The sequence below is a fragment of the Myodes glareolus genome, chromosome 10, assembly GCF_982192425.1.
Source record: "Myodes glareolus chromosome 10, mMyoGla1.1, whole genome shotgun sequence".
Lineage (NCBI taxonomy): Eukaryota > Metazoa > Chordata > Mammalia > Rodentia > Cricetidae > Myodes > Myodes glareolus.
In genome coordinates this window covers 32,848,936-32,875,947 of record NC_142035.1, presented here as the reverse complement: position 1 = coordinate 32,875,947, position 27,012 = coordinate 32,848,936, and the positions used below count along the sequence as shown (strand labels likewise).

At 45.8% G+C, this 27,012-nt stretch overlaps 1 protein-coding gene across 4 annotated transcripts in view; it reads left to right on the top strand.

Moving 5' to 3' along the window:
• Positions 1 to 27,012, top strand: part of Rin2 (Ras and Rab interactor 2) — a 207,530-nt gene that overhangs the window by 92,220 nt on the left and 88,298 nt on the right. Inside the window, exons 1-2 of one of the 4 annotated variants that reach the window (XM_087911149.1) lie at positions 18,566 to 18,784; positions 20,154 to 20,246. In XM_087911149.1, the coding sequence (XP_087767275.1) occupies positions 20,190 to 20,246 (57 nt within the window). In that variant the 5' untranslated portion in view covers positions 18,566 to 18,784; positions 20,154 to 20,189. Of the gene's footprint in view, positions 1 to 18,565; positions 18,785 to 18,804; positions 18,824 to 19,886; positions 20,012 to 20,153; positions 20,247 to 27,012 lie in introns of those variants that run through there. The other 3 variants (XM_087911145.1, XM_087911147.1, XM_087911146.1) reach the window with 3 other exon arrangements.

Genomic DNA, 27,012 nt, shown 5'->3' with positions numbered 1-27,012 from the left:
CACGAGTCTTTGTGGGATACATAAACAAATACACAGTCATATCTGTGGTCCTAAATTTCACTAAAGGATATTCAAGGAGAAATGCATGTCTGAGCCAAACACCGTGGCTCACACCTGCAATCTCGGTGCTCAGGAGGCCAGGGCTGTAGGATATCTAGTGTGGGGAAAACATGGTTTATGTAGTGAGTTTGGGGCTAGCCAGGACAACATGACAAAGCCATTTCTCAAAGAAAATCCAAACAAAGAGACAAAAAAAAAAATTGCAGGAAGAAGCTGGGAAATACCGGTTCACAAGAGGCAGGAAAAATCTTTGATGCTGCTCTGGCTTTCGGCCACCCCGAGTTTCTCTGTTTAGTTTGTAGGGTTCATGCCCTCTTTTCTGGATTGAGGAGTTAGTTGTTGAACTTTCATTAGAATTGCTTGGTTAAATTTACCCAGCAAGTTGCCAGAATTTTTGGCAAAACAACCATCTGCTTGTGGTTAAGATTTTCCTGGTTCTGTTTCAGCCAGACTTGGTTGTGTTTGGAGAATCATGAGGCTTGGCTCTCTGGGCAAGAAAAATGGATAGGCCACTAAACAAGATGGCCTTTGAATCTTTCCTTTCTGACTCTTCTAAAATCTTCCCTTCCAGGGCATTGAGCCTGACAACAAGGAAAAAAAAGTACCAAATTCTTCAGTTCTTGAAGTCTGATCATTAAGGAATTTAGAAATAGAGGCATTAAAGGCTGGAGGATAGCTCAGTCAGCAAAAGGCTTGGTGTGCAAACACAAGGACATTCAGTGCCCACGTAAAACAGTCTAGCATAGGGATGTGTACTTCTAATCCCAGCCGTGCATAGGCAGGGCCAAAAGGACCCCTAGGGCTCCTGGCCAGCCCATCTAGCCTGTTCTGTGAGCCCCAAGCCACAGACCTTGTACAAGCAAGGTGGATGGCATCTAAAATAGAAAGACATCTGCAGTGGCTCTTTGGCCTCCACATTCATGTCCACATACATTTGTGCACATGACATATGTGCACACACACATAGAGAAAGAAAAAGCAAAGAGGTATACTGTAGACATAATGAGTATAGGAAGTCTTGGCCGACAGAAACAAAGATATAGAATGGTGTGTGTATAGTAAGCCCCAGGGAGCTGCTAAACCACGTGGTCCTCTTGCCTACTGGGATACACCACAGCTTACCACCCTCACTAGGTCAGCCAATCAGAACCTTTGGAGTGGCGCCAACCTAAGCAATGCGATTTGGAAGTTGCATTTTGAAGGTTATGCATGGATATTTTGGATACTTTTTTCAAAAGACAGGTGATGGGGACTTTTCAAAAACAGGGCATCTGGCTTCACCTTCATCTTTTTCTTGTAGTGTCCGAGCCACAAATTCTAAGTGAGTTTTATTTCTTCCTTTTTCCTTTGCAGTTTTTTTTAAAAAAATACATTAAAAACTCAAATTAATCTTTCTCTTTATATCAAAGACAGGTGTGCCCAGAGGCTTGCTGTCTTAGTTAGGGTTTCTATTGCTGTGAAGAGACACCAGGACCATGGCAACTCTTATAAAGGAAAACATTTAGTCAAGGTGGCGGCTTATAGTTCAGAGGTTCAGTCCGTTATCACCATGGTGGGGAGCATGATGGCGTGCAGGCAGACATGGTGCTGGCTACATCTTTCAGGCAACAGGAAGTGGACTGTGACACTGAGCAAAGCTTAAGCCCGCCCCCACAGTGACACTCTTCCTCCAACAAGGCCACACCTACTCCAGCGAAGCCCCACCTCCTAATAGTGCCACTCCCTATGAGCTGATGAGGGCCAATTGCATTCAAACTACCACACTTGCTGTGCACACCTAAATACCCTCCTATGTATCATTTGTCAGCTTTATGATCAGTTGCAAATGACCAGTGTCATTCCATGGAAAGTGGAGTTGGATAGATGTATGTAGTAAGTATCATGTATGTATATGTATGTGTGTTTCAGGGGTATGCTCTGACATATATTCTATGCATGTCAGTCATGGGGTACAGTTGCTTCCCCCAAAATTTCTACTTCTGAAAAATGCAATGAAAATGCACTTATCCACATCACATGCAGCAAATGTGTAGGGGAGGGTATTAGTCAGGGTTCTGTAGAGAAGCGTGAAGGGATGGACTTGCTAGCAAGGCCAGGGCAAGCAGGCAAAGAATGGAAGCTTCTTTCTTCCATGACCTTACATGGGCTTCCAGTAGAAGGTGTCGCCCATATTAAAGGTGTGTCTTCCCCACCTCAAGATCCAGATTGAAGATGTATGTCTGCCTACCTCAAAAGTGAATTCACCTACTTCAAACCAAGCAAAAAATCTCTTACAGGTGTGCCTTCCATTTCTGGGTTATAGTTCATTTCAGATGTAGTCAAGTGGGCAACCAAGAATAACCATCACCGGAAATATATGGAACTAAACCAAGCAGGTCTAAATCCTGTAACATCTAAGAAGAATGTGTGGAAAGGGGGTGTCCACAGGGATGGGGAGGGTTGGATGTATGGGATGGCTCTTTAAATCACTGTCTGTCATTTTTTTTATGTCTTTGCTTCTTGGGGGACGATGCAGAGTTAGGATCATAAACACACTAAATACATGCTTTGTCTAAGGTCTTATACATGCTAAGAACGTACTTTTGGCCACTTATAGCACATCCTAAATACTACATACTAATCATCAAAACATACACCCGCAAATGTGTTCTCTAACAATTCTTGTACTTTTTTTTTCTTTTCTATTTTTTTGCTAGTCAGGTTTGGCTCTACCCTAGGTCTCTGGGCTCTCTTGTCTCTGGGTCCTGGCCCTCAGGGGTGAGCTCCCTCTCATGGTATGGGTCTCAAGCTGGGCCAGTCATCCCTTCCTCACTCCCACAGAGGTGCCTAGTCTAACTGCCCCTTGCTATGCCAAGGCTGGCTGATATCCATGGGAGGCCAGCCCTTTGCTGAAGAGAAACAGAGGAGGAGGAGTGGGTGGGAGAAGGGGGAGGGACTTGGAGGAGAGGAAGGAGGAAAGCAAAACAACAGGAAAGCCATTAACAAGGGGCTGGGGCCATAGCTAAGTTGGTAAAGTGCTTGCCACACAAACATGAGGCCTTGAGTTCAATGCCCAGCACACAAATGGTCCTATAAAAAGCAGGCATGCGAGTACATGTCTATAACCCTGGCAGTCTCAGGAGGCTGTCTTGGTTGCATGGTGGGTTATGCTGACTTTATGGCCTCTTCCTGGGGGTGTCCTCCACATTTTCTACCCATTTCCTGGGAGAGTTTCTTTCTTTCTTTCTTTCTTTCTTCCTTCCTTCCTTCCTTCCTTCCTTCCTTTCTTTCTTTCTTTCTTTCTTTCTTTCATTCTTTCCTTAAGGGCAGTGTTTTAAACACAAGAGAAAAATTAAGTCATACATGGCTGGTAGACTACACCTGCAATCCTAACACTCTGGAGGTGGACGTGGGAGGAATAGAAATTTAAATTTTTCTTAGCTACATATTAAGTTCAAGGACAGTCTGGGTTGCCCCGTGCCCCTTTCTGAAAAGAAGTAAACAAGAAGAACTAAGGGAGAAGGAAAAAAGAGAGGAGGGGGAATAAAGGAGGTTTTATTTGGCCTTTTCTGGGCTCCGACTCTGAATCTTCTCTGTAGATATCACGTAGCCAGGGCAGTCACTGAAGCTTGGGGCAGCTCTGCGGTCTGAAAAAAGGGCAAGATCAGCAGCACTGGGCTGCTGAAGCGGTCGGTGTCAGGATGTCTGGGGTGTGGTACCAAGTGCAAGGAGAGCCCAACCAAGTCTCCAGCAGGAGCTGGCACCAGGCTAGGTCTGGGCACTGGTCAGAATCCCTCCTTCCCCGTTTGGTGATGTGATCTTTGTTTGCTGTGGCTTTTCAAAGCACTCCCCACCTTGCCGTATGCAGAGAACACAATCTTTCTTCTCACCCAGGACTGCTGATGTACTGAGCCACAAACTACCCACTGCCTGACCCACCCTGGGGCACAGCCTCTCAGGAAAAAAAAAACAGGAAGTACATATGCACTCTCCACATTTGGCTCTGGTTTACATTTCTCACGTGTCTTGAATAACAGGACAATTTTCCTTTGTAGGAAAATACCTACAGGAATTAAGCTGCCTTATGTTGACAAACATTTTATTCTAGTAACTTATTTTGTGTTCTTCACTATTTTAAGGCCTGTCACAGATTCTCATTAACTCTTGCCAGAGACTGACCAGGCTGGAAACATGTGGATGGGTGGAACAGGCATCATGGTTCCTCCATGTTGTAGCGTGGAGCTGGGTGCCCTGCCCCAAAGGACTGTATGGCTTGTGGGTGAAAAGCAGAACCCTGTCGTTATGGTGTCGTGCATATGGTCAGAAGGAACAGTGGGTACCCAGAAACCGTTAGTGACAGACCTGGAGATTGGGCAAAGTCACAGATTGGGTTATCAATTCAGCTAAGTCTTGAGAGAGAAGGATTTATAAATTATTAGTTGGCTTGTTATTACTGTATCCAAAATACTTGACAGAGACAACTTAATAGAGAATGGATTTGTTTTGGCTCATGAGTTTAGAGGGTTCCACCCATGATCCTTTGGCCCCATATGCTTGAGCAAAACATGAGAGTCATGGAAGCCTGTGGAAGAGAAGAACTGTGTACTTGACAGACTGGAAGCGGAGAATCAAGGGCATACAGGACAGGGCCAACATTTTTAGAATGAAAATAAAGGTTTGACCCCCAATTAGGAAAAGCCACATAGGCGGTGTCAATAGTCTAGACTTTGTATTCTAAATATCAGAGACGTTGGTCAGATGTGGACTTTTCTAAACTTCAGAAGATTTTTAGGAAGGAAGATCGCCGCTCAGACTTCCTTCTGACTTTTGTGAACGCTAAAGGACAGAGGTGTGAAGCCTGCAGTCACCCAGGCGGTTCACCACTGAACACACCAAGGACAGACAGACAGACACTGAGCTGGGAAAGACAAAGACAAAGCTGGAAGACGAGTCCAGAATCCACTGATGGCCTCCACCACCACAGGAAGCCCGCCACGGGCCCTCAGTAATTCCTGCGACACGCGAACCACTTGTCTCCATCTTGTTTATTTTTATGTGTGTGAGTGTTCTGCCTGCATGCTTACATGTGTACCACTTGGGTGCCTGGTGACCAAGGAGACCAGAAGCATCAGAATCCCTGGAAATGATATTATGGACTGTGGCGAACCTCCATGTGGGTACTGGGAGCCGAACCCAGGTCCTCTGCAAGAGCAGAATGTGTTATTAACCCTGAGCCATCTCTCCAACTCTTAAAGGGCTGTCTTATATTCCAATAGTTTTGCAATCTTAAGACTGTTTCCTCAAACTTCGAGTTTAAATGTGTGGGGGACGGTGAGAAGCTGGGGATCAAACTCAAGGCTTTGCACCTGCTAAGTACTTTGCCGCTAAGCTACATACTAAGCCCTGCAATTAATACCAGGGTATTGCTTCGGTTTTTGTTTTTTTAATCAATTTCCCCAAGAATAGCCTATGTTTGTTCCTAATAGGACAGTTTGACTTGTTTGTTTCACTTTACATTAGCTCATAATTATTCACACAAAGTAAAAAAAAACCAGCAAGTTTCCTTCTTATGATTCTTTAAAATAGCTATGAACCAGGCTATGTGAACTAGGCTATGTGGACCACACTGTGTGGACCAGGCTGTGTAAACCAGGCTGTGTGGACCAGGCTGTGTAAATTAGGTTGTGTAGACCGGGCTGTGTAGATCAGGCTGTGTGAACCAGGCTATCTGGACCAGGCTATATGGACCAGGCTGTGTGAACCAGGCTGTGAAAGATTTAAGTTCAAGTAATTTATTAGGGGATGATCTGAGGAAACAAATAGCAAAGGAGCCAGGAGGCTGGGGAATGGAGCTGCCACTGAGGGATCGTGTGTGTGTGTGTGTGTGTGTGTGTGTGTGTGTCCATGCTTGACTGTCTGACTATCCCAGTTAGCATTCAGTGGAAGAGGGTCTGAGACACCAGTTCATAGAGGCAGCCGGTGAGAGCTTTGTGTGCAGTCAGTGCCCAGCTGAAGCTCAGTCTCATGGAGAACCTTTGAACAGTGCTGTTGAATGTGTACCTCAGAGTTAACCCCCTGGTTTGCTGTTTAACTTCTTGATATACAGTGTGAGGGTTGGGTCACCTGAGGAACAGTGGCGTGGGGAAAATGCATGGCAAAGGTAGCCTTGATGGAAAATGGAAGAGATTTGGCTAAGCTAACCTAGCAAAGATACAGGAAAGGCAGTCTGATCAGAATGCAAAGGCAGCTGTGGATGGGAAAGGCTGGGATGGGTGGGCTTGTGGTTTTGCCCTATCCTTCCCCACCCTGCAGTCCTGTGGGCTTGTTGCTTGTTTATTTTTGTCTTTGAGACAAAGTCTCATTATATAGCCAAAGCGGGCCTTGAACTCACATCCTCCTGCTTCTGACTCAAGGAGCTACTTTTATAAAGGCGAAAATCTTTGGTTGAAGTAGTAACCGTGCTTACACAAGGCGCTGGCTTTAAGCCTCAGCACTGATGGGGTGGGGGTATGCAAAAAGATAAAGGAAGATTATTTGAAGGCTTCAGGGTTTCTGCATTCGCTTAGTGTGTTTAGAAGGCTGGGTTCAATCTCCAGTACTTCCCATGAAACAAAACAAAACAAAAACTAACAAACCAGGCATGTATACAACTATTCGAAAAACAAACAAGCAAACAAAAACCAGAACTATATCCAGATTTCTTTAAAGTCTAAATCTATAATCTCAGCATATAGGAGGTAGAAGTAAGGGGCTTGTGAATCAAGGCCAGCCTGGACTAAGGCATGGTGAGTTCCAGAACAGTGCAGGTTACAAGAACTTGTCTCAAAAGGAAAAATACGATTATCTTTTAAATATCACAAGTGGTTTTTAAATGTAATCACATACATATAATCGTATAACAAAACTTTTCAGGAAATTGTCAGATAATAAATATCTTAGGGTTTGCAGGCCATGTGGCTTTACTATACCCAGAAGCAGCTGTAGAAAATCCAATAAAGGATTCATTGTTTTATGTCAATAAAACTTTATTTATAAATGCATGTGGGAGGCACATTTGACTGATATAGGAAACTCATAATACTGGAGTTAGCCAGGTATAGTGGCACACACCTGTTATCCTAGCATTGATCTTATCAATATCCACAGACAGTAACAGTTGCATCCCACAAAACAAACGGCATCTCGTGGACAGGCATGCTTCCCATTAGCTTCCATTTTCTACAATTTACGGAGTCAAAAATGCACATCGTTGATTTTATTATTGGCAGTCTCTGCCTTAGCAGATTTGCCTACTCCACCAAATCTAAACCAATCTGGGTGGAGTCCTTTTGGCCACTGGGACATGTGCAGAGGGAGCCAGAAACTTTGAGATGTGCCTCAGCTGGGCTAGGTGAGGTCCGACATCACCGTTTTGTTCATCTCCTACAGCAAACAAGGGTCATTTTTTGTGGCATCCCGAGCACTGCATTTTTCACGTGTTTGTACCCTGCTGTGCGCCTGCGTGTGATTTCCCTGCTCTAAGTGGCCACTGAGCTTGACACTGAAGTGGTGTCTAGCGTTTCTCTGCATCACACGGCTGAAATACGCCCTGTGGAGAAAGCATACATGCTGGGTCTATTGGGCGTGAGATAGAGCACTGTTGACCCTGAGCACAGCGCTAATGAACCAGCATTGTGATGAATCAGGTGATTTTAAATTGAAACACACATCAGGCAATGCAAGATATTGATCTGTCTGTAACAGGTTGTGACTAGAGACTGGCAGGAACATAAGCAGCAGGTATGAACCAGGGAATACCTGGTAATACTGTGAGCACAAGAATTGCTTGTTGCTGGAAGACAAAGACTGGCAGAGATAACCCAGAAGGGCAGGCTGACAGCACACTGGACACCATGGAGAACATTGCTGGGATGCCTTCTGTCTCCTTCCCCAATAATGTTTCCTGGGATCACCTCCCAAATAGGGCACTTGTTTCAAGACATCTGGAGGACTCAAATGACATAGTGACAGTGGCAGAGGGGCCCAGTGAGATTTCAGGGATGCAGGACATAACTTCCTTGTGAAGTTTGGAAACTTAGATTTGATACAGAACAAAAGGAGCCCTGGATACCCAAGGAGAGAACAGGTCATTAAATTCTAAACTCTGTGTTTCCAACAGGGAAGTGGAACGCTGGGAAACAGCCAGTTTCAGTCTGTTTTCTGTCGCTAATAGCATAATATCACAGTCTGAGTAAATTACAAAGGAAAGAGGTTTATTTTGGCGCACAGTCCTGGTTCAGAGTCAAATAGCCTACATCTGGTAAAGACCTTCATATTAGCAAAGTAGCAAAGGCAGGGCAGTATACGGCCAGACAGGGAGGCGGTGTACGTGTGTGTGTGTGTGTGTGTGTGTGTGTGTGTGTGTGTGTGTGTCTGTGTGGTGTGGATGGAAGTCAGGGCCACACACTTGCTCTCCCACTGAGTATCCCCTTCAGTCCTTGCTCTGACTATATGCCACCAATCACAGGTGATCTCATGTGCATAGCCAATCTTATCACTTCCCAAGGCCCACCTCTAAAGTTCGCATCCTCCTAATATTACTTCCCCAAAGTAGGGATTAATTTTCCATAACGGGAACCCTTGGGGGTTCACTCAACCTATCCAAGCTATAGCAAGGTCATCCCTTTGGGACAGGCTTGCAGGACGGGTAGTGCTGAGATGAACGGTGGTACCCGCACAGACAGGCCCCGATGAAGCCATTAAGGCAGCCTTGTCCAGGGTCAAGTGGCTGCGCAGACTGAGAGGAAGACGAGAGAGACGGGGGCCTGCAAGCTCAGCAGAGGTGCAGACAGACCGACATGCAGGGCAAAGAGCCGAAGAGCCAGCTCCCTCTCTGAGCCCTCAAGCCATTAACAGAGCCTGGGGTTACCATTAACAGAGGAGAGAGCGAGGACTTCAGGGGAACGGAATGTGAAGTGGAAAGTCGGCATCTGAAGTTGAATTTGAGAGGAAGAAACCAGAAATGCGTGCTTTTTGGCTACTTTTCGTAGACAGATATTTCTGCATTCAGAAAAGGAGGTTGGGAGAGCAGGAAGAAAACTCACAAACCCTGCAGGTTTTGTTTTTGTCTTATTTTTGTTTGAACCAGGGAAAAAGAGTTGAAACCCGGAAATAATGTGTAAATCTGACAGCAGGATGAGTTGACTTCTGTCTGCTATCTTTGTCTAACCTGATAAAGTACTGAAAGGGTAGAAATTAATAATTTTAGAAACAGGAAACAAGAGATAAACGTGTTTGTAGGGAAATACTTCTAAGTAATAAGGCCTAGCTGACAGAGTCTGGGAAGAAAGCTTTGGTTAAAATAGAAGCTTCTAGCACTGTGGGGGAGTGTCCTCTTCCACACAAAGACAACATGCAGGTGTGATCTCCAAGGAGACAGGTAATATGGGAGTTTATGTTTAAAAGCGTTTTGTAAGTCAAAATACCAGAAACCAACCAGTTGGCTGTATTACGGACTTATCACCATGACAACATACCTGCTAAAAGCAGCTGAGCCCGGAAGGGCTTATGTCAGCTCACACTTGGAGGGTCCAGTCGCTCATGCAGGGAAGGTATGAAGGGTGGATCGTGAGGTAACCAGTTATCTTCCGCCTGTCATCAAGAAGCAGAAAGAGATAAACATTGGTGTTCAGCTCACTTTCTCCTTTTGATTCAGTCGGGGGCCCCAGCCCATGGGCTAGTGCCTCCCACATTCAGGGTGTGTCTTCTTGCCCCTCTTAAACCTCTCTGGAACTATCCTCCGAGACACACCCATGATGTGATACTAAGTTCCCTCGAGTTGATAGTCAAGATTAGCCGCTGTAATTATTGTCTCTAGAGCACCAGGGCATTAACTCTGAATTATCCAGACCCCTCCCCACATCATTTCAGTGAAGACTGTGAAGGGGTTGGTTTGGCCCGTTGAAGCTGATAGAAACTTTCCTTCCCGCAGAAGCATACGATGCTGAGCAAAGCACTAACTTAGGATCTCTTCTTTTCCTTCACCAAAGATTACTGTAGTCACCCAAGAGAAAGGCCTTGTTTACTCAATATAATCAGGTGGTGTCACCCACTTATTTTATTGTCTGCAGTAACATGAGGCTAGGAGGTGTGGGAAGGCTGTTACCATTACCCTAGAGCCAAGACAGTGAATATGGCCACTTGGTTGCAGACACAAGGTAGAAGGGTTCTTCAAGACCGACTAAATGTGTTTTGACTTTCAAGATGACCTGACAGCTGGTTTAGAATGCACTAGGAAGTAATCCAAGGTGGTGGCCCCCTTCCCCCCCCCCCACCAGGCCCCCCTTCCCCCCCACCAGGCCCCCCCACCAGACCCCCCTCCCCCCTGCCCCCCGCCAGTGAAAAGGCTATAGAGAAAGTCATAGGCAAAGAAAAGAGCCCAGCAGCCAGGATGCTTTCAAGGACCCATCAGAAAGAAACTTGGATCCCTCTTGGCTCTCAAATTCCTGCTGCCTACTTTCTCCAAGTGTCACGGGGGGTGTATAACCAGGGCCACTCAGGACTGCAAACTAAGACTGGTGGAAGCTGAGGAGGAATGGAAGCAAAGCAGTAGGGGAAGGTGGGCCTTTTCGGCTGTGAGCCCTGAGGTGATATTACCCACCGCCCCTCTGTGCCCTGAGACCTGGACTCTGCCACCTGTTCCTGTCTCATCACTCTCCTCTCCATGGAGGGGCAAGTCTATGGGACAGAAAGGTTGAGCCACTCTTGGCCTCAGATTCCATCCAAGTCTTGATCATGTTCCTGCAGCCTGCACAAGCTGTCTCCAGTCACTTCACCCAAAGGCTGCCCCTGCCCCTGCCCCTGCTGTCACATCAAAGGCTGCAGAGTGAGAAGAGGGTAAGATGCAGACAAGACAGGAAGGATGGGCTGTCAGGGGAAAGTAAGGTATGATGTTCCATGAGGCATCTTCAGAACTAACCCATGTCTCATCTCATTCAGGCATAAAGCACCACAGAGTATGAAACTCCACATAATAGGACCTTCAAGGTCTTCGCAAAGGCACATCTGTCATGGAAGAATGGAGTAAAATCTACTCAACAGTCTCGGTGTATGACTGTTAAGTGTTCAGACATTAAACATACATATGGACATCCATCTGTCCTCTGGCCCCAGCATCCCCTTGAGGAGCAGGAGAACCCAGGCTTGTCCTCACACTTGGTAAAGCAAGCACTTTCACCAAGGCCTTACTCTCCACCCTCAATGGTGTTACTTTCTTTTTATGTGTAGTGCTCACACAAGGTCAGATCACCTGGAACTGGAGTTACAGGTGGCTGTGAGCTGCCATGTGGGTGATGGGAATCAAACCCAAGTCCTCTGGAAGAACAATCAGTACTCTTACCCTGTGAGCCATCTCTCCAGGCCCTACAGTACTACTCTTAATAAACAGATAGGATTCCCACTGTCTTCTTGTCTAACCTCTAAGAAAATGGAACTCACAAAGCCTAAGATAACACGAATTCCTCAAGGTTATCCTAATGGCACCATTTACCTTGGTTAAGATGGTCGCCAGGAGCAGCTGTGTCCAACTGGTGACAAATAGATGATTTGCGGATAAAGCATGGTCTCAATCTTCAGATCTAATTTCCTCCATTTGCTGTAGTTTATTACTTCAGTGTATGAATAATCAAATTATGAAACCGCTTCAAAGACATTGTGGCCTAGACTTGGTGAGCGAGTGCAATGGTGCACTGTCTTTGGTTCTGCCTGCTCACCAGAGCCGATCATTACATGTCTGTGTCTCTTGCCAGTCTGCTGAAGTCATTCGGGAGGGTTAGAGTCAGCCGTGGTAGCAGTATTTATACCACAAAGCAAGCAGATGTTAAAACCGGGACTTTGCATCCCCGGCAAGCCAGCTGCTGAACATTTTCAGCACTTTACTGATTTAAAGGGAAGGATAAATGTTTTAATGATAAAGTTCTAGTTTTCTTAAGTCCCCAATGCACACAGTATGAAAAGAAGAAAACGGGAGGAGTGTGTAGGTTGGTGAAAGTTTATTTTTCCAGACCTTGGATCCAGTCACCAAGGAGAAAGAGGTGGAAGGCAGCAATCATGTGACTTCTTGTTGCTCTGACAAAATGAAAATGATTTTTTATAAATAAAAAAGCCCCTTTCCCTTTAGGCCCATGACAATGAAGAACATAATGGCAAAAGAGCATTGTAGAGATAGGCTGCTCACCTTCTGGCGGCCAGGAAGCAGAGGGGCAGGGGGCTGGGCTAGAGATAAGCTCTACCCTCCAACTAGGTCTTACCTCTTCATTTCTCATCCAGCTGTGGCTTGTATTAACGAGGTTAGTATCTTCATGATCCAATCACCTTCCAAGAACACTACCAGCTGAATAACAAGCCTTCAAACCATGAGCATTTTGTCTGGGAAGATATGTTCAGACCCAACACAACTCAGTTCATGGTATTAAAGACCCCATACACTCCCAGGTACTATATTATCTATAGTATGTGGCAATTGTTATTCTTATGCTCTGGTCCCTTTAAAGGCAAGTCACGCCCACTCCCAGCCACTTCTGACCTCCCTTGTCGCCATCTTAACTCTCTCTCTTCTATCCCCGTCTCTTGGCGTGTGCACACGTGTTTCTGTCTCTCTCTATGTCTACCTTCATGTCTCTCTGTCTCCCTCTTCTTTAAGTAATAAATATTCAGCTTTATGTTTAGCCTTACGTCTATTTATTATGTCCTGTACGCCTTTTATCCACCAACTACTCCCGCCAGCTCTGCCACTTGCCTTGTGGAACCTGCACCCGTTCTGACGGCAGCCTCTGCCTGGACTAGCCTGCCTCGGTCACCCGCCAACATATTATTTTTTAAGAACAATAGCAATGATATTCCTCTTTCCTTACTTCTGAGTGGTAGATGTCATGTTTTGACCCAGAACTTTTTTTTTTTTGAGACTGGTTATAATTATGTAGCCTAGGCTGATTTTGGACTCTATAGTTTTTCTAGCTTCAGTCTTCCAAATTCTGGGAATACATGTGTGTGTCACCATGCCTAGTAATGCAGGACATTTTTTTTTGTAGTCAGTGAATTTGATATGTTCATTACTTTTTTACAAATAACACAGTTGCTAGGAATAAGATAAAAATACTAAAGAATACTTTGTTCTTAAAATTATTCTCTTTAAATTTTAAATTAAATGAACTTCTGTGTGTAAAAATCCTCTCAGCTTTCTATACTTCATATCCTGTACAAAAACCAGCTTGTTATGGATCACAGACCTAGGCACGGAAGTAAAAACTGTTAAGCAGGTAAAACATAAGCGAGCTGGAGTGCAGCCCAGTGACTGAACACCTAGTGAGCAGGCAGCGGGCCCTGGGCTCGATACCCAGCATTACAAAAATTAGAATAAAACATATTCTTCAGTAGCTTCGCAGCTAACATTAGAAAAGAGAAAATGATGCAAAACCCAACTAGAACTAAAGAGCAATCTTAAGTCTGCTAACTGCATTGTATAAGAATATGACTAAGTAGTTAAGATGACCTAACGGAGTTTGCTCCACAAAATAGTTTCTCTATGAAAATGACTGATATTGGGATCATTCCAATGAAAATATTTGTGTTTATTAAATGTGGAGTTGAAACTTCCTTAGGGGTCACAAAGACCAGATTAAAAGAAGACAGGGCCCAAACATCTTCTGTCAGTCCACAACTGCATCCTATGATCTAATTCTGAGCCGAGAGAGAGAGCAGGGTGGTGGAGGAGAGGTAGAAAAAGGGGAGGGGGGAAGAGAAGGGGAAGGAGGGAAATGGGATTGAATGCGCCCATTATCCTTACTTTGCAGTGATATGGAAGAGCAGGCACCTACCAGGTCTTTAATCTGTTCTCCCTTTACTGAGAAATCTTCATCAAAGGTGTCATTATCCAATGCTATACTTGTCGAAGGGCCTTTTTCAGTCCTAGAGCCTTCGTTAGTTTATTTCAACATCTTTGACTTAAAGACCCAACTAGAAGATAACACCCCCAACTTCGTCCTGTTTCTGAGAAGTCATGGTCACCTCAGACCCCTCTAGCTTTTCTGGGCAAAGATTAAGCATCTGTGAGACTGCTCAAGACTCAGGTGCACACCCCTGTCCCGCATCTTCCAGTGGCCTCTTATATCCATTCAGGTTCCTTTCTCCCGATGCTCCGGATTTCCGCTTCCCACAAACTAGCTGTTACATGTGCCGATCCAACTTTCTAATGCAAGCGCCTACTGTGTGCCTCTCCAGTTCCTGAGCAAAAGAGCCTACTAAACTGAGAGCAACTAGTTTGTTACTAGCCCGAGACAGTGTCCATCCAGACACACCCAGCAGAGGGGAGATGGTGGGCAGATACCCTCAAGTAGCATGTCAGATACAAGATATAGTCTGTGGTCTCCTCCAGGAGTGTCCTGGTGGTCACACACAGCACAGAAGTGAGGGAAGTCAGCATGAGCTCCGGTGGACTAAATAACTGAGTCCTGTCTAAAACACAAGAACACACTCAGAGCTGTGGCCGTACTGGAGTGATGACAGTATGTCAGAGATATTCTACCCCAACACTTCTAAAATGGGGCACTGTGTAAGATTGCTATTATGGTATGCATAAGTCTACCCACAGGGTTTGTGTCTTTAAAAATATGTCATTTTCTTGGGTCAGTGGGATGGCTGAGTGGTGAAGGTGCCTGTTGCCAAGCCTGATGACCTGACTTGGATCCCTAGGATCTACACAATGAAATAAGAGAGCCTTCTCCTGACAGTTGTGTGTCTGTGCCTACTATGTATGTGTGCCATGTTTGTGAAGATGCCCATGGAGGTAAGAAGAGGGCATCAGATCCCCCAGGAACCCAAACTGCAGTTGTTTGTGAGCCATCATGTGGTTGCTGGAAACCAAATCTGGGTCCTCTACTAGAATTGTAAGCCCTCTTATTAAGTGAGCCACCTCTCCAGCCCGTTTCTCTTGTAAATGAAAGGTTTTCATGATCTGAAAACTCTGAGAGCTGGATGTGTGGATATACACTTGTAAGCTCATTGCTCAAGAGGCTGAAGCTGGAGAATTGAGAGTTCAAGTGCAACCAGGGCCATAGTGGGAGAGCCTGTCTCCAAACAAACAAACAAAAAGAGATACAACTGTTTAAAAATGAGGAGGAGGAGAAGGAGGAGGAGGAGGAGGAACAGGAGGAGGAGGAGGAGGAGGAGAAGAAGGAGGAGGAGGAGGAGGAGGAGGAGGAGGAGGAGGAGGAGGAGGAGGAGGAGGAGGAGGAGGAGGAGGAGAAGAAGAAGAAGAAGAAGAAGAAGAAGAAGAAGAAGAAGAAGAAGAAGAAGAAGAAGAAGAAGAAGAAGAAGAAGTTGTTGTTGAAGTTGTTGTTTGAAAGCTGGGCGGTCTTGGTGCATACCTTTAATCATCTCAGTATTTGGGAGGCAGAGAGAGGCAAGCCAATCTCTGCATTTGAGGGCAGCCTGGTCTATAGGGAGAGAGTTCCAGGACAGCCAGAGTCGCACAGAGAAACCCTGTCAAAAAAAAAAAAAAGTTAACTGCTGAGTGAAAGACAAGACACTGAAAACTGTTTTTGAATCCACATAACTTAAATTGTTGAGCCAGACTCTGGAATAACATTTTCCTGTCCAACTTGAAAACTCCCTGGTAATACAAAGGCAGTAATGGAAATGCTCAGAGACCTTTCCTGGACACAGACAGGAGCTCCCTGCTCTCACAGAAGACAAAAGCCAGGCGGAGAAAGGTCGGCTGCTGCAGGAGCTGCTCAAAGGGCCAGGCAGGGTGTAGCACCTTGGTCAGGTTTGGACTTAACCTGACTGGTCCCCTGGGGTGAGTCATTTTGGCAGTAAAATAATTATAAGAATGAGATCTTGTTTACTAAGATAAACCCAGTTACTATGCTCCACTCAGCTACTAAAAGAAAAAAGTATTAAGTAGAAAAATGTTGTGTATGATTAGATCTGGGAGTAGGAACTCAGGGCTAGCAAAGCTCTGTTTTCTTTTGCTTTCTTTCTTTTCTTTTCTTTTCTTTTTTCTCTCTCCTTTGTCTTTTTTTTTAGATTTAATTTATTTTATATGTAGGAATGTTTTGCTCACATGTGTGTCTGGTGTCTGTATCCTGTGTGTCCTGGAATTAAAGTTTAGAGATGGTTGTAAACTGCCGTGTGGGTGTTGGGAATGGAAGCCAGGTCCTCTGCAAGAACAAGTGTTCTTAGCCACTAGGCTATCTCTCCCGTCTCTGAACTTTGTGTTTTAGGCCTCACTGTGAGTGATAGATTCCCAACTGCTGTTCTTTGGTGGGGTTTGCACTTGTGACCTAAAGCAAATAAGTACCAGAGGAGAAAGGACGAGGGTGAGACTGAGCAAAGCACACAAAACTTCAGTCAGACAGAGAAACAAATCCGGAAGATCTATGTTCAACATGATGATGACTGACTGTAATTAATAATAATGCATATTTGCTGGGAGTGGTGGTGTATGCCTTTAATCCCAGCACTTAGGAGGCGAGGTAGAAAGATCTTTGTGAGTTCGAGACCACCGTGATCTATGTAGCAGATTTTACATCATAGGGCTACATAGTGATATCCTGTCTCAGGAGATAAAGATTGAGCTTTGCAGAGACTTTAAGTGTTGTCCCAAGTAAAGAAGCACGGGCTGGCAGACATGCTGGTTAGCCTGAGTTAGCTACTCACACTGTATACAGATTTCAAAAACATGATATTGTATACCATAAATATGTTCTTTTTTCTTTCAAATAGAAGATGCAGTTTGGATAAGTTAAGAGGGAGGGGAAAAGAGAGGCGTGGAAGGGGGAAGCCTGCCTCTCAACAGCTCAACTGCCACATAATAGCCTTTCTGTCAGCAACAGACCAAGCATAGGGCTGTGGTCCCCTGGGTTATTCAGTAGCCATCTTGGTTTGTGTTTGGACCATGTATGATGTCCACACCGAATATATCCCATATTGCCCTTAAACAATACATGAGTGCAGGCTCCAGCCCTTCAGCCTTTCCCAGATCCGCCCCCTCCCCCAGCAAGGTAGCCCAAGGTAGCATGTTGAACTGAAGCAGCTCCATTAATCAGCCTGCCATACACCAGAACCTCTGCCTTTGTCTCTGCATTCGACGCCACAGAGGCCAGCCTGTGGCCATGTCCAGGCAGGAGTGGTGGCCTCAGTGCCTGCCCAGGTAGCTCCTAGGACTTGGAGCACACTGGCTCAGCAGGCTTCCAGGAGAGCTGGCACCGAGCCAGAGGACATGGGTGTCATTTGCACTTTCAGGAGCAGACCTTCAGTAACTCAGAAGTCGCTCATGGACCCAACCACCTGGAAAGCCACAGAGGCCAATGGCAGAGGGCTGGCCCGGGGTCTCTGGGAGGCTGAGGAGCACCTGCTTCCTGCCTTTGTTCTTTCTCTCCTGGGGCTCCTCTTCTATCCTTTCAGTGATTGGCGGAAAGGCCTGGCTACTCCAAACTGTTGCAGTGGCTTTTTGCTAGTTCTTGGTGGTGTCTGGGAAGAGACAACACTGGACAGATGGCTCTCATTTTTCAAGAATCTGATGCCTTACCCTTCGCAGGGACCAGGTGAGGTCTTTAGCTGTCCAAATCTGGAGGAACGTTATTGTGTCTCGAGCTACGGTACAGTTTTGTTTTGTTGTCCAGTTGTAACCGGGTAGTTTGGGGATCCCACTGCTAGATGGTATCTACGGGAAGGACCGGGAGCTGAAAGGAGGGGAACAGGACTACAGTCACCTCGAGATTGTGCTGTGGATGTTGGGCCAAAGTATTGAAAAACTTATGGCTTAGGAAGAAAAACATTGCATTGCATGGTCATGAGCTAAAACTCCCAGGAACCTAAAACCTTATACACGTTTATGCACACACATGCACTGTCTAGTCTGGTTCAACTGTGGTACTGTCCCCATCTCCCATGACGTGACATGTACCTGCTATGGCACTTGTCAAGGTGGTCTTGTCTTGGAGAAAGAAGCTTTACAATAAAGAAAGGACATCACCTTCATCCTTTAAAAGAAATACAGCAATCTGCCGGCCCCCACAGAATCCAGCTGAATGTTCAATCAGGACTGCCTGAGGTACAGGTGTATACAGGTGTCAGCAGCCAATTAAAGCAGCAGCAGACTTCAGGGGTTCTGACAACTTCATGGCCAAAAGCAGAATTCCTTGTGTGCTTTTCAGCCCATCAGCAAAGGTTTGTATGTGGAAAACCCTGGAGCCGAACAAAGAAACCGTTCTGGATGAGGAATGAAGTCTTGGCTCTCCCTTAGCAATTCCTGAATTGCCAGGCTATGCGGAATCTTCTGCCAGGAAAACGTCCAGAAGAAAGAAAGATGACAGGCCTCGGGTTTGTTTGAAGCGTACACTCTGTTAAAGTGTCTGTGTTTCTGGGTCTAAACAGTTAAACGGCTGCTGCCCAAGGTTCCCATCCCGCTCCAGTTCTGAACACAGCGCTGTGTTTTCCCTCTGGAGTGACGCCAGTCTATGGACGTTGCTAATAAGGATGGACTTCAAAAAACGCTGGAGCTAGGCTCCCACTTAGATGCTGAGCCGAACCCGAACCTCTAGAGTCAGCGGGATCGCCATGAAGCTTGCCACCTCTCCAGGAGGGTTTTAGAACACTGGCCTTCAACCCAGCAGGGTCATGCATGGAACAGAATGCAGGAGAGACTTAAAGTGACCAAGACCTGGAGCAACACCTCAACTAGAGGAGGTTTTGGAAGGAAGGCTGGGTATGTGAGAGACTGTTTCTCCTAGACAAGATGCCACACGTGAGTCCAACCAAATAGCTCACTATAGGTGTGAGTTGAGAGGCGGTTTGGGGCCAAAGGAGTCTTTGTGAAGATTATTGCTTTCACACCCGGGCATTGCTCTGTGGTAGACTTTGCTTTCCCCCTGTTAGGCCATGGCTAACAGCGTCTTCAACATTCAGTGTCTGGTGCTGGGCTGGCTCTGTCACCCAGGCTTTGGTACCTCCCCACCTCATGCCTGCAGCCCAACCACTTTTAATATTCCTTAACGATTTGAGTGATGTTTTCACTTCCTACTTCCTGTGTCGTTCACGTCTGCAATATACCCTGGCCTGTGCATGTTATAGCAAGTAGGGATGCTGGTGTATGGTTGAGAGGGGGAGGGAAAGGAGAGAGGCGGGAGAGACTGAGAGAAGGGGAGAGAGGAAAGAGAGAGAGCACTTTGTGTGTTTTCTGTTTAAACCTGTTCAGTTTCACTGGACAAGGAAGGCTTTGGGGACTTTCCTTGCCACCTCAGTGCACACCTGTCTCAGTCGGATCCATTGCACCAGGTGTGTGTACCCATTTAACTTAGCCATGAGGGTGGAAGGAAGTCGTTGTACGGTATGTGTGGATGTCAGTGGTTTCTGTGCTGTGTTCTAGGAGGGGAAATTCCAAGCGAGATAGTCTGGGTGATGATTCAGGACCATGTTGTTATCCTCTTTAAATTTTCCTGCGTTCCAAAAGCAAGCCCAACCCCCAAGCCCCTGGATGATCCGAGCTGTTTACAGGCGTCCTCTTACACAAATGAGCTCTGTAAACAGTAACTCTCTGGGCTGCATCCAGTCCCGCTGGCTTCTAAGGAGGAAAAACAGAGGGATTTCTCCCTAGTGCCCTTCTGCTGACCTTGCCTGCCCGGGAGGGGAGCTGACTGAGGGAACGCTGACCTCACCCCCTAACAGCAGGATTTCCTGGGACATAGAGAACTCCATTCTTCTGCGGTCTGCCATATGAAATCTATAAGCTTTCAGAGCAGATTATGGGGACAACTAATATTGGTTCCTTTTGGACTTCGGCATGGGGTCAAGCAAACACACAAAGCCATCATTATGCTCCCTGGAGTCCTAAGGACCTTCTACGTCAGCTGCTGGCAGAGGGGGTGGGGCAGCGAGGTGGGGCACGGTCTAGGAAGAGTGCTGGCTGCGGCAGGAAATCGGGCTGAAAGGAGATGTAAGGGCTTTGGTGGGAAATAAATGGCACAATGTTGTTGACGGAAAAAGATCTTGGCAGGAAGGTTGTTGTGAGTGTTCTGTGGTTTAGAAAGGAATTTCCTACAGACTGGACTAACCATTGAAAATATCTGTACCTTCAGGAGTCCCGGGCACGCAGTAGAGCCTCGCTGGGGGAAATGTCAGCTTGGACCATGGGCGCCCGCGGTCTGGACAAGCGAGGAAGTTTCTTTAAGGTAAAAGGAAGCCGGATTTTGGGATCTCAGCTCTGCTTCCTCTGCGTGGCTGACTGGGGAGCTGCAGGCACCCAAAGCTGCAGATTAGAGCTTGGAAGCCCGCTGGCTGAACCAGCTGGGGCCAGAGGAGCTTGCCTGAGAGCAGGGTTGGTGCTCACAGCAGGACCGGGCTTTTGTGACTTAATACTTCCTCACTGGCTGGGGACTGGGGCAGAGATGCCACACTGTAGGACCCTGGAGGGACTGATCTGGTGAGCTGTTCCGGTGTTTTTCAGCTGGGGAATTTTAGGATAAAAGCTGGACTTTGCTTTCCAGAAAATTAATGGTGTGGGACCAGTGTATTCGCCTGATTGAACCATTAAAGTACCGAAGAAACAGAAAACCAAAGCAAAACACCAACGGTTTCTGGACCTCACCGTAGGCTGATTAAATATTAGTTCCGGGTGTATTTTTCCAAACACCCAAAGGTTTCTCATGGTGGGGCAAGGGTAAGACAAGACTCAAACCATACAGCTTTTCTGTATCATGTGGGCATTGCTGGGGCTAAAGTAACTTTCTGGCTTAATGAGGGAAGTTTTAAAGGGTATTTTATAGGGAGAGAGTTTGTGCATTTAAGATTAGATAGTCGTTTCTAATGTTTACTTGCAAGTGAGTTTCCCCTTTGTGGCTTTTTGTCTTGCTTACTTATACCCTCAAATAAATGCAAGTATATTTTTGCAAAATTCTGAATCATGGCCCCCTTTCCGAAAATAATAGAAGAAAGAGAGTTAAATGTGCACACTTGAAAAATATTGCAGTCAGGTGTTCCAAACAATGGCCATTGTCCCCAGAGGAGGAACAAATAAAGGAATTTTATTGCTTTATTACTGAGGGAAAAAGTGCTTATGTTTAATTCTAAAGCCCTCATCTGTTAATAAGGATGTCTTTGCTCTTATCTGTGCTCCCTGTTTCCAGGGAGATGGTGACTGATGCCACATCAAAGGTTGACTGTGTAGACAGTCCCCCAAAAGCCTTGCCAATAGAAAAAAGCTGAGTTTATTGCTGAAATGAGGACGCCCTCAGGACCACAGTCGTAATGGTGTCTAGGTGAGGGACCACTGGAAGGTGTATTGATGGGGCTTGGATGTCAAGTCCCAAGTCCTACAGAAGGATCTTAGCAAAGCTTGGTAGGTGACATCCCGGAGCTGGTGGACAGAGGTTCTTGAGGGGAGTCTTGTCGAGTGAATCATTGAAAAGCAAGCTGTTCTCCCAAGTGAGCAAACTGTTGGGATTTCCGGCGGCAAACAGAAAAGCTATTTCTTGGTTTAGAACCTTGACTCTGGGCAAGATCCTAGAAGAATTAAGTCATGTTGACACACATGACCTCCATCCTCCGTCCACGTAGTTAAGCTACGTCCACATAAGTAATCTCAAGCCTCAATTAGTTTACTCAGTGATCATCAGACCCATGTAACTAATTCTCACATGAGACAGATGGGAGGAGGTGAGTCCTTTGGTCTCTTGGGGACCTATTGCTGAACCCCAGAACCCTAGATTATATCTTACACTGGGCTATGCTTGCAAAGACACCATCTCAAACCCTGCTTTATCCCAAAGCATTGCCTAAATTAGCCTAAATATTGGCTAGTCCCTAATTACCACCTTAGGATGTACAGGGAGCCCTGTGGAATCATAGCTTACATAGTAGTTAGACTTCAAAGTCAAGGCAAAGGAAGGAAATAGAGAGTGGTCAGACTGTGTTCGAAATCTTCTGCGGCAGAGGTCCTGTTGGAGCCAGTGCGCTGTCCGTCTGAAAGCTGGTTCTGGCCAGATGTTTGTTTTCAGCCCTGGGAAAGTGGTTGTTTCATTTTTAATTTTCAGTAGAGAAGCAGGCAGAGCAATTGACTTGTAATACTGTCTTATGTTAAGGGAAGGAATCAGCCGGGGAAGAGATGGAAGCTAGCTAAGCACACTATGAGCCCTGTTTCTTGAACTCTCCTGGGTCAGACCTTTTGGGAAATTCCAACAAAGATGTCTGAACCATTTCTTATAATCTATATTTCTGACAGAACTTAAATTATATGCTTTCTTTAGGTTAGATAATCATGTAAATGACAGCCACTTTTATGTAGGCTTCCCCCCTTCCTCATGTTGATGTGCACTGTTGATCTGTATTCTACGCCAGCAGTAGCATAGAGTTATCCACAAGGATAAAACAATGCCCTTTGAACGTTTTTAATAGCAAACTGGAATCCAGTGACCCACATGATATGCCCCTCAGCGCATTCTAGGACACATGGGCTCTTCCATGATGCCACATGTTTTATTTAGAGCCATGTCTTTAAAGCACGTGTGATCCCACCAAACTCTGACCCAGGCCAGCTGGAGAAAAACCAAAAGCCATTCCTGACCTCATGGAGCATTTAATCTGGTAGTAAAGAAAGATAACTACCGAAATCAGCCAACGCCAGACACAGTATTGTCAGTCGTGAAGAGGACAGTCCCTGGGTTGAAAAGTAAATGGAGCCTTTGAGAATAGGCAACCTGCCCTGGGGTTCCAGAAAAATCTCTATTAAAGAAGAGAATGTTCACTTGACAGCTAAAATTGGGAGGCAGGAGTGAAGCTGAATTTCAGAATGACGTTTCTGCAGTGGTCAAACACTTCTCCATTGACACTGGGGATGAGGATTCTGGGTTCTTTGCTAAATTCCGCACTAGGCTTATCCTTCCTGGCTATCAGTGCTCTGTGGTCTTGTGCAGAGCTCAGTCACTGAAAGACACCCAGCAACCTCGCCCTCATCACACCTCTCCCTACCCAGTGTGTGCTCTAAGCCAGAACTGCTAAACACCACTGTCAAGCTTCGATTTGAGCCTTCTCAAGTGTCCTGGCTTGGAAAAGTAACTTAGGTTAGAGAACACAAGGCCACATGGATGGTCTGAGCATCCTGGAATAACTGTGGCTGCCCTTGGTCATTGTTCCTGTAGGGTCACATCCCGGAAGCCACATAATTCCTATGCTGGACACACGTTTTCCAGTTGTTCAGAGCACCATGATTAATTTTTCTTAGCTACCCGTGACAAATGCCGTCTTCCTGCTTTATTAGGCCTCTGTGAAAACATGGGGAGATGGAGAAACATGGAGCCCTAGACGGAGTAAAAAGGTATCCGTAACTATGTAATAGATCTGTACACTGACGACAACCAGATTTGAAGGGTGAATTGGATGAACAAGTTTCTATAAGATGAGAGAGTTATATAAGAAAGTCTCCCAGGCTGGAGACATTCCAGGTGGACCTGATTTAGGAACACAGATACTCAGTCACCATGATCCTTACTAATCCCACATCTCTCAGCTTTCTCCAAAAGGCCCCTACCCAATTCAGGGACCCAGTACTGACAGATCTTTTATAAGTCCAAGTCCATACCCTTCTTCCACTACATCTTCCATCTGCTTAGGACCTCACTCTTCCATGAGTAGACATCACGGTTGATGCTCACCATCCAGCTACACTACCCCAAACGCGTCCATGGTTCTGAGTTACCAACTTCAGATCAAGTCAACAGGCTTTACCTTCACGTTCCAGGACCACCAGGTTGTATCTGCGTTCTCCTCAACTCCCTGTCACCTGTTCTGCTGCAGCAGCATGCAACTGAGACCAAACCGTTGACTGTCAGTCTCCAAGGTTTGCTCATGTATCACCTGTCCTGTCCTCACCCTCTGCCTCTGACCTGTCCTTCCAGGCTAGACTGACCTACTTTATCCACGGGTAGCAAAGCTCACACAGGCTGAATGAGTGAAGATCTTCCTTCACTTTTATCTGAAGATAAAATCCAAGTAGAAATGGTGTGTGAGTGGGGGCGGGGAGTGAGTGTATGACGGGGTTCAGTGAGGGGAGCTTGGGAGATGGCTTGGTTGATAAAGCACTTGCCTCACAAAGGTTTGTCCAAGCCCGAGAACTCAGATTAAAAAGCTGAGTGAATGTAGTGCCATACACTTATAATTCCAGGGATGGCAAGATAGGAGGCGAAGACAGGTAGGTCCCTGGATCTCATGGCCACATAACTTATCCTAGTTTTAAAAGTTTTATGCCAATGAGAGCTCCTGCCTCGAAACAAAGAAAGGGGAAGGCACCTAAGGAACAGCATCCACAGCTGGCCATTCCTTGACCTCCAAGTTTGCACCCACCCCACCACACACACGTGTGTGCATGCACTCACATATACACACACACATGTGCACAAAACTGTGTGCACACATGTAGAGATAGTATAAAGAAAGGCATAGCTGTGGTCCCAATATAGTTCCAGGATTTAAACTTCAGTCCACAACTTCAGCTCCATCAGATGTGTTTCCTGGTCTTTTATCATTATGACTCAGCCTCTAAGAGGAAGGTCTCCACACGCACCGTGAAGAATGATGTCAGGTGACCAACACACACCACCCACATGTGTAGGAATGCCTTTGAGCTTCCTCTCCTGGCCCACCCTTGCCTGCCTGAACTTGTGTGTAGAGCTCCCCTGTACTAAGTGGGACTTTTGCCTGCCTGGGCCTGAGAGACAATGTGAACGTTGATCTTAATTAACTAGGAAGGAAATGTGTTTGAATCACAGAGACCCTGCTCACCTTTGCGGCACAAGTGCCTGAGCCTTTTGGACATCCCTGGACCCATCACCATCCAGCAGAGAACAATAGGAGTGTGGCACACTGCTAGACTTACCCAGCATGCTTCGGATGCTGAGTTCCAGCCTTACCCTAAGCTGCCTTCATTCAAGGGCCCTAATCACCGTGGGGGCTCCATTTTAGAGACCCTTCTGTGTGTTTGGTTTGCACAGGTTAGACCAGGTTGTGTGCTGTGCTTGCCTGTTAGAAATTGAAAACCTGCAGTTACATGTCATAGACACCACAGGGGAGCTTTCTAGCATGGTAAAGGATGGGGGTGCTTTGAGTGAAACCTAGCTCTACCAAATGGGTGACAGACTCTATTCATCTCAGCTGAGTCCCCTTAACTGCCAGTCTTTTCTGGACACCTGAAATGCTAATCAGTCTTCAGTTCCAGCTGGAACTGGGCCAGCCTCACTGCCGCTTGAACCTCAGCAGCTCTCCCTGCATTTGAGTTCTCAGAATGTCTTTGTATAGCTGTTCATTTCTCCGTGTGTACAAACGAAGACAATTCACTCTTGAGTAACAGTGGAAAGATACGGCAGAGGAATGAAAAATGACAGAGAGGACCCCAAAGACCATTTTAGCCAAAATTTGATGGAGCAAATCCTTTTGTGGCTGTGTGGATGATTAAAAGCCTTAGAGAAAAGTGTTACTGTCCCTTTGGCCTCCCTGTATGTCCCCTAGAATGTGACTAGATGGTGTCATCTACCAGTGTTCAGGAAGCTCACTCCTTTGGTCTATCACCAAACACACCAAAATACCTCGTGGTGGAAACAATGATGATTAGAAATTTAGTCAGAGTAACAGTTCATTTGTGATGTTACAAAGCTTTTGGTATTATGTCTTCTGCTTCCCATAAATACATTATTTTCACAGATAGCAGCTGATAGGCGATAGCTTATCATTGTCTCATGGGAATATATGCAAGCTACAAATATAATTTAAGATTTTCTAGAGTCACATGAAAAATGTTTGTTTTTGTTGTTTGTTTTTTTAAAAAAAAACCACATAAGTAAAGTTAATCTCAGAAAGCAAGCTTTATTTGGCCCTGTGTATCTACAATATCTCGTGAAAGTGAAAATTTTTAATAAGAATTTTTCATTTTTGTACTATATTTTTAATTGACAATAATATATTTTACCAGGGACAGCATGTCATTCTGAAACATGTGCCAAAATACATTTGTTAAGAAAAAAATATTATCTTGTGTTCTGCACTCAAGCATGTCTCAGTTTGCATCAGCTACATGTTAAGGGCTCACCAGCCATACATAGCTAGTGACTGCCACACCGGGCAGCAAAGATTTAATGCTTTTCTGGCCTAAGCAGCTCCTTTTACAGGTGGGAAAACAGCTTAGAGCTAGATATTGTAGAGCATGGGGGTTGGCCTAGCCTGGCTCTGCCCTGAGCTATATAACCATCCTGGCAAGAGAAAAGGCAGCCTAAGGGGAGACACTTGGGCCCTTCCCTTCAGCTATTAAACTGTTGAGTCAATGAACCCCAAGAAATTCATATTACCCAAGGAGTCTTATGCTGGGAGAAAGACAAGAATGATAACCTGATGCTAGCCAGTGGGAGAATTCTCACACAGTCCTGCCCAGAGCTGAGACAGTGGTGGTTCAGGGATGGAGACAACCTCACCTTGACCAGGACGGTGTAGTCTCACAAACCCTTGCCCTCTCCTTGAGCATAAACCTCATGTTAGGTAGTGTGCATGATCATTGACCTCCTTGATTTTTTTCTTCTTCCAATGTTTTTGGCCACTGTGAATTAATCTTGCTTCATTTCCTCTTTAGTGCCCCTATTGAAGACAGTGGCTAAGCCTAGCTCATTAGGGTGTGCAAGACCCAAGCTTTGACCCCAGTGACCCTGAGACCCTAGTACTTCCACCCCACGTGGCTCAAGCGATCTAACTGGATTTGCAGTATTTCTGGATTGATCATTCCGGAAATTCCATATGGAGCAGTCACGGGGACGGTGACCTTCTCTGGAGAAAACACTTTTTAGGTGTGCAGACAGGCCTCTCCCCAGTGACCTCAAAGATTTTAGACCCCAGAGCAGCCCCCAGGGTATGCCTTCCCAGAAATGCTGTGAACTTATGAGAGAACAGGTGCTGTGTTTGTCA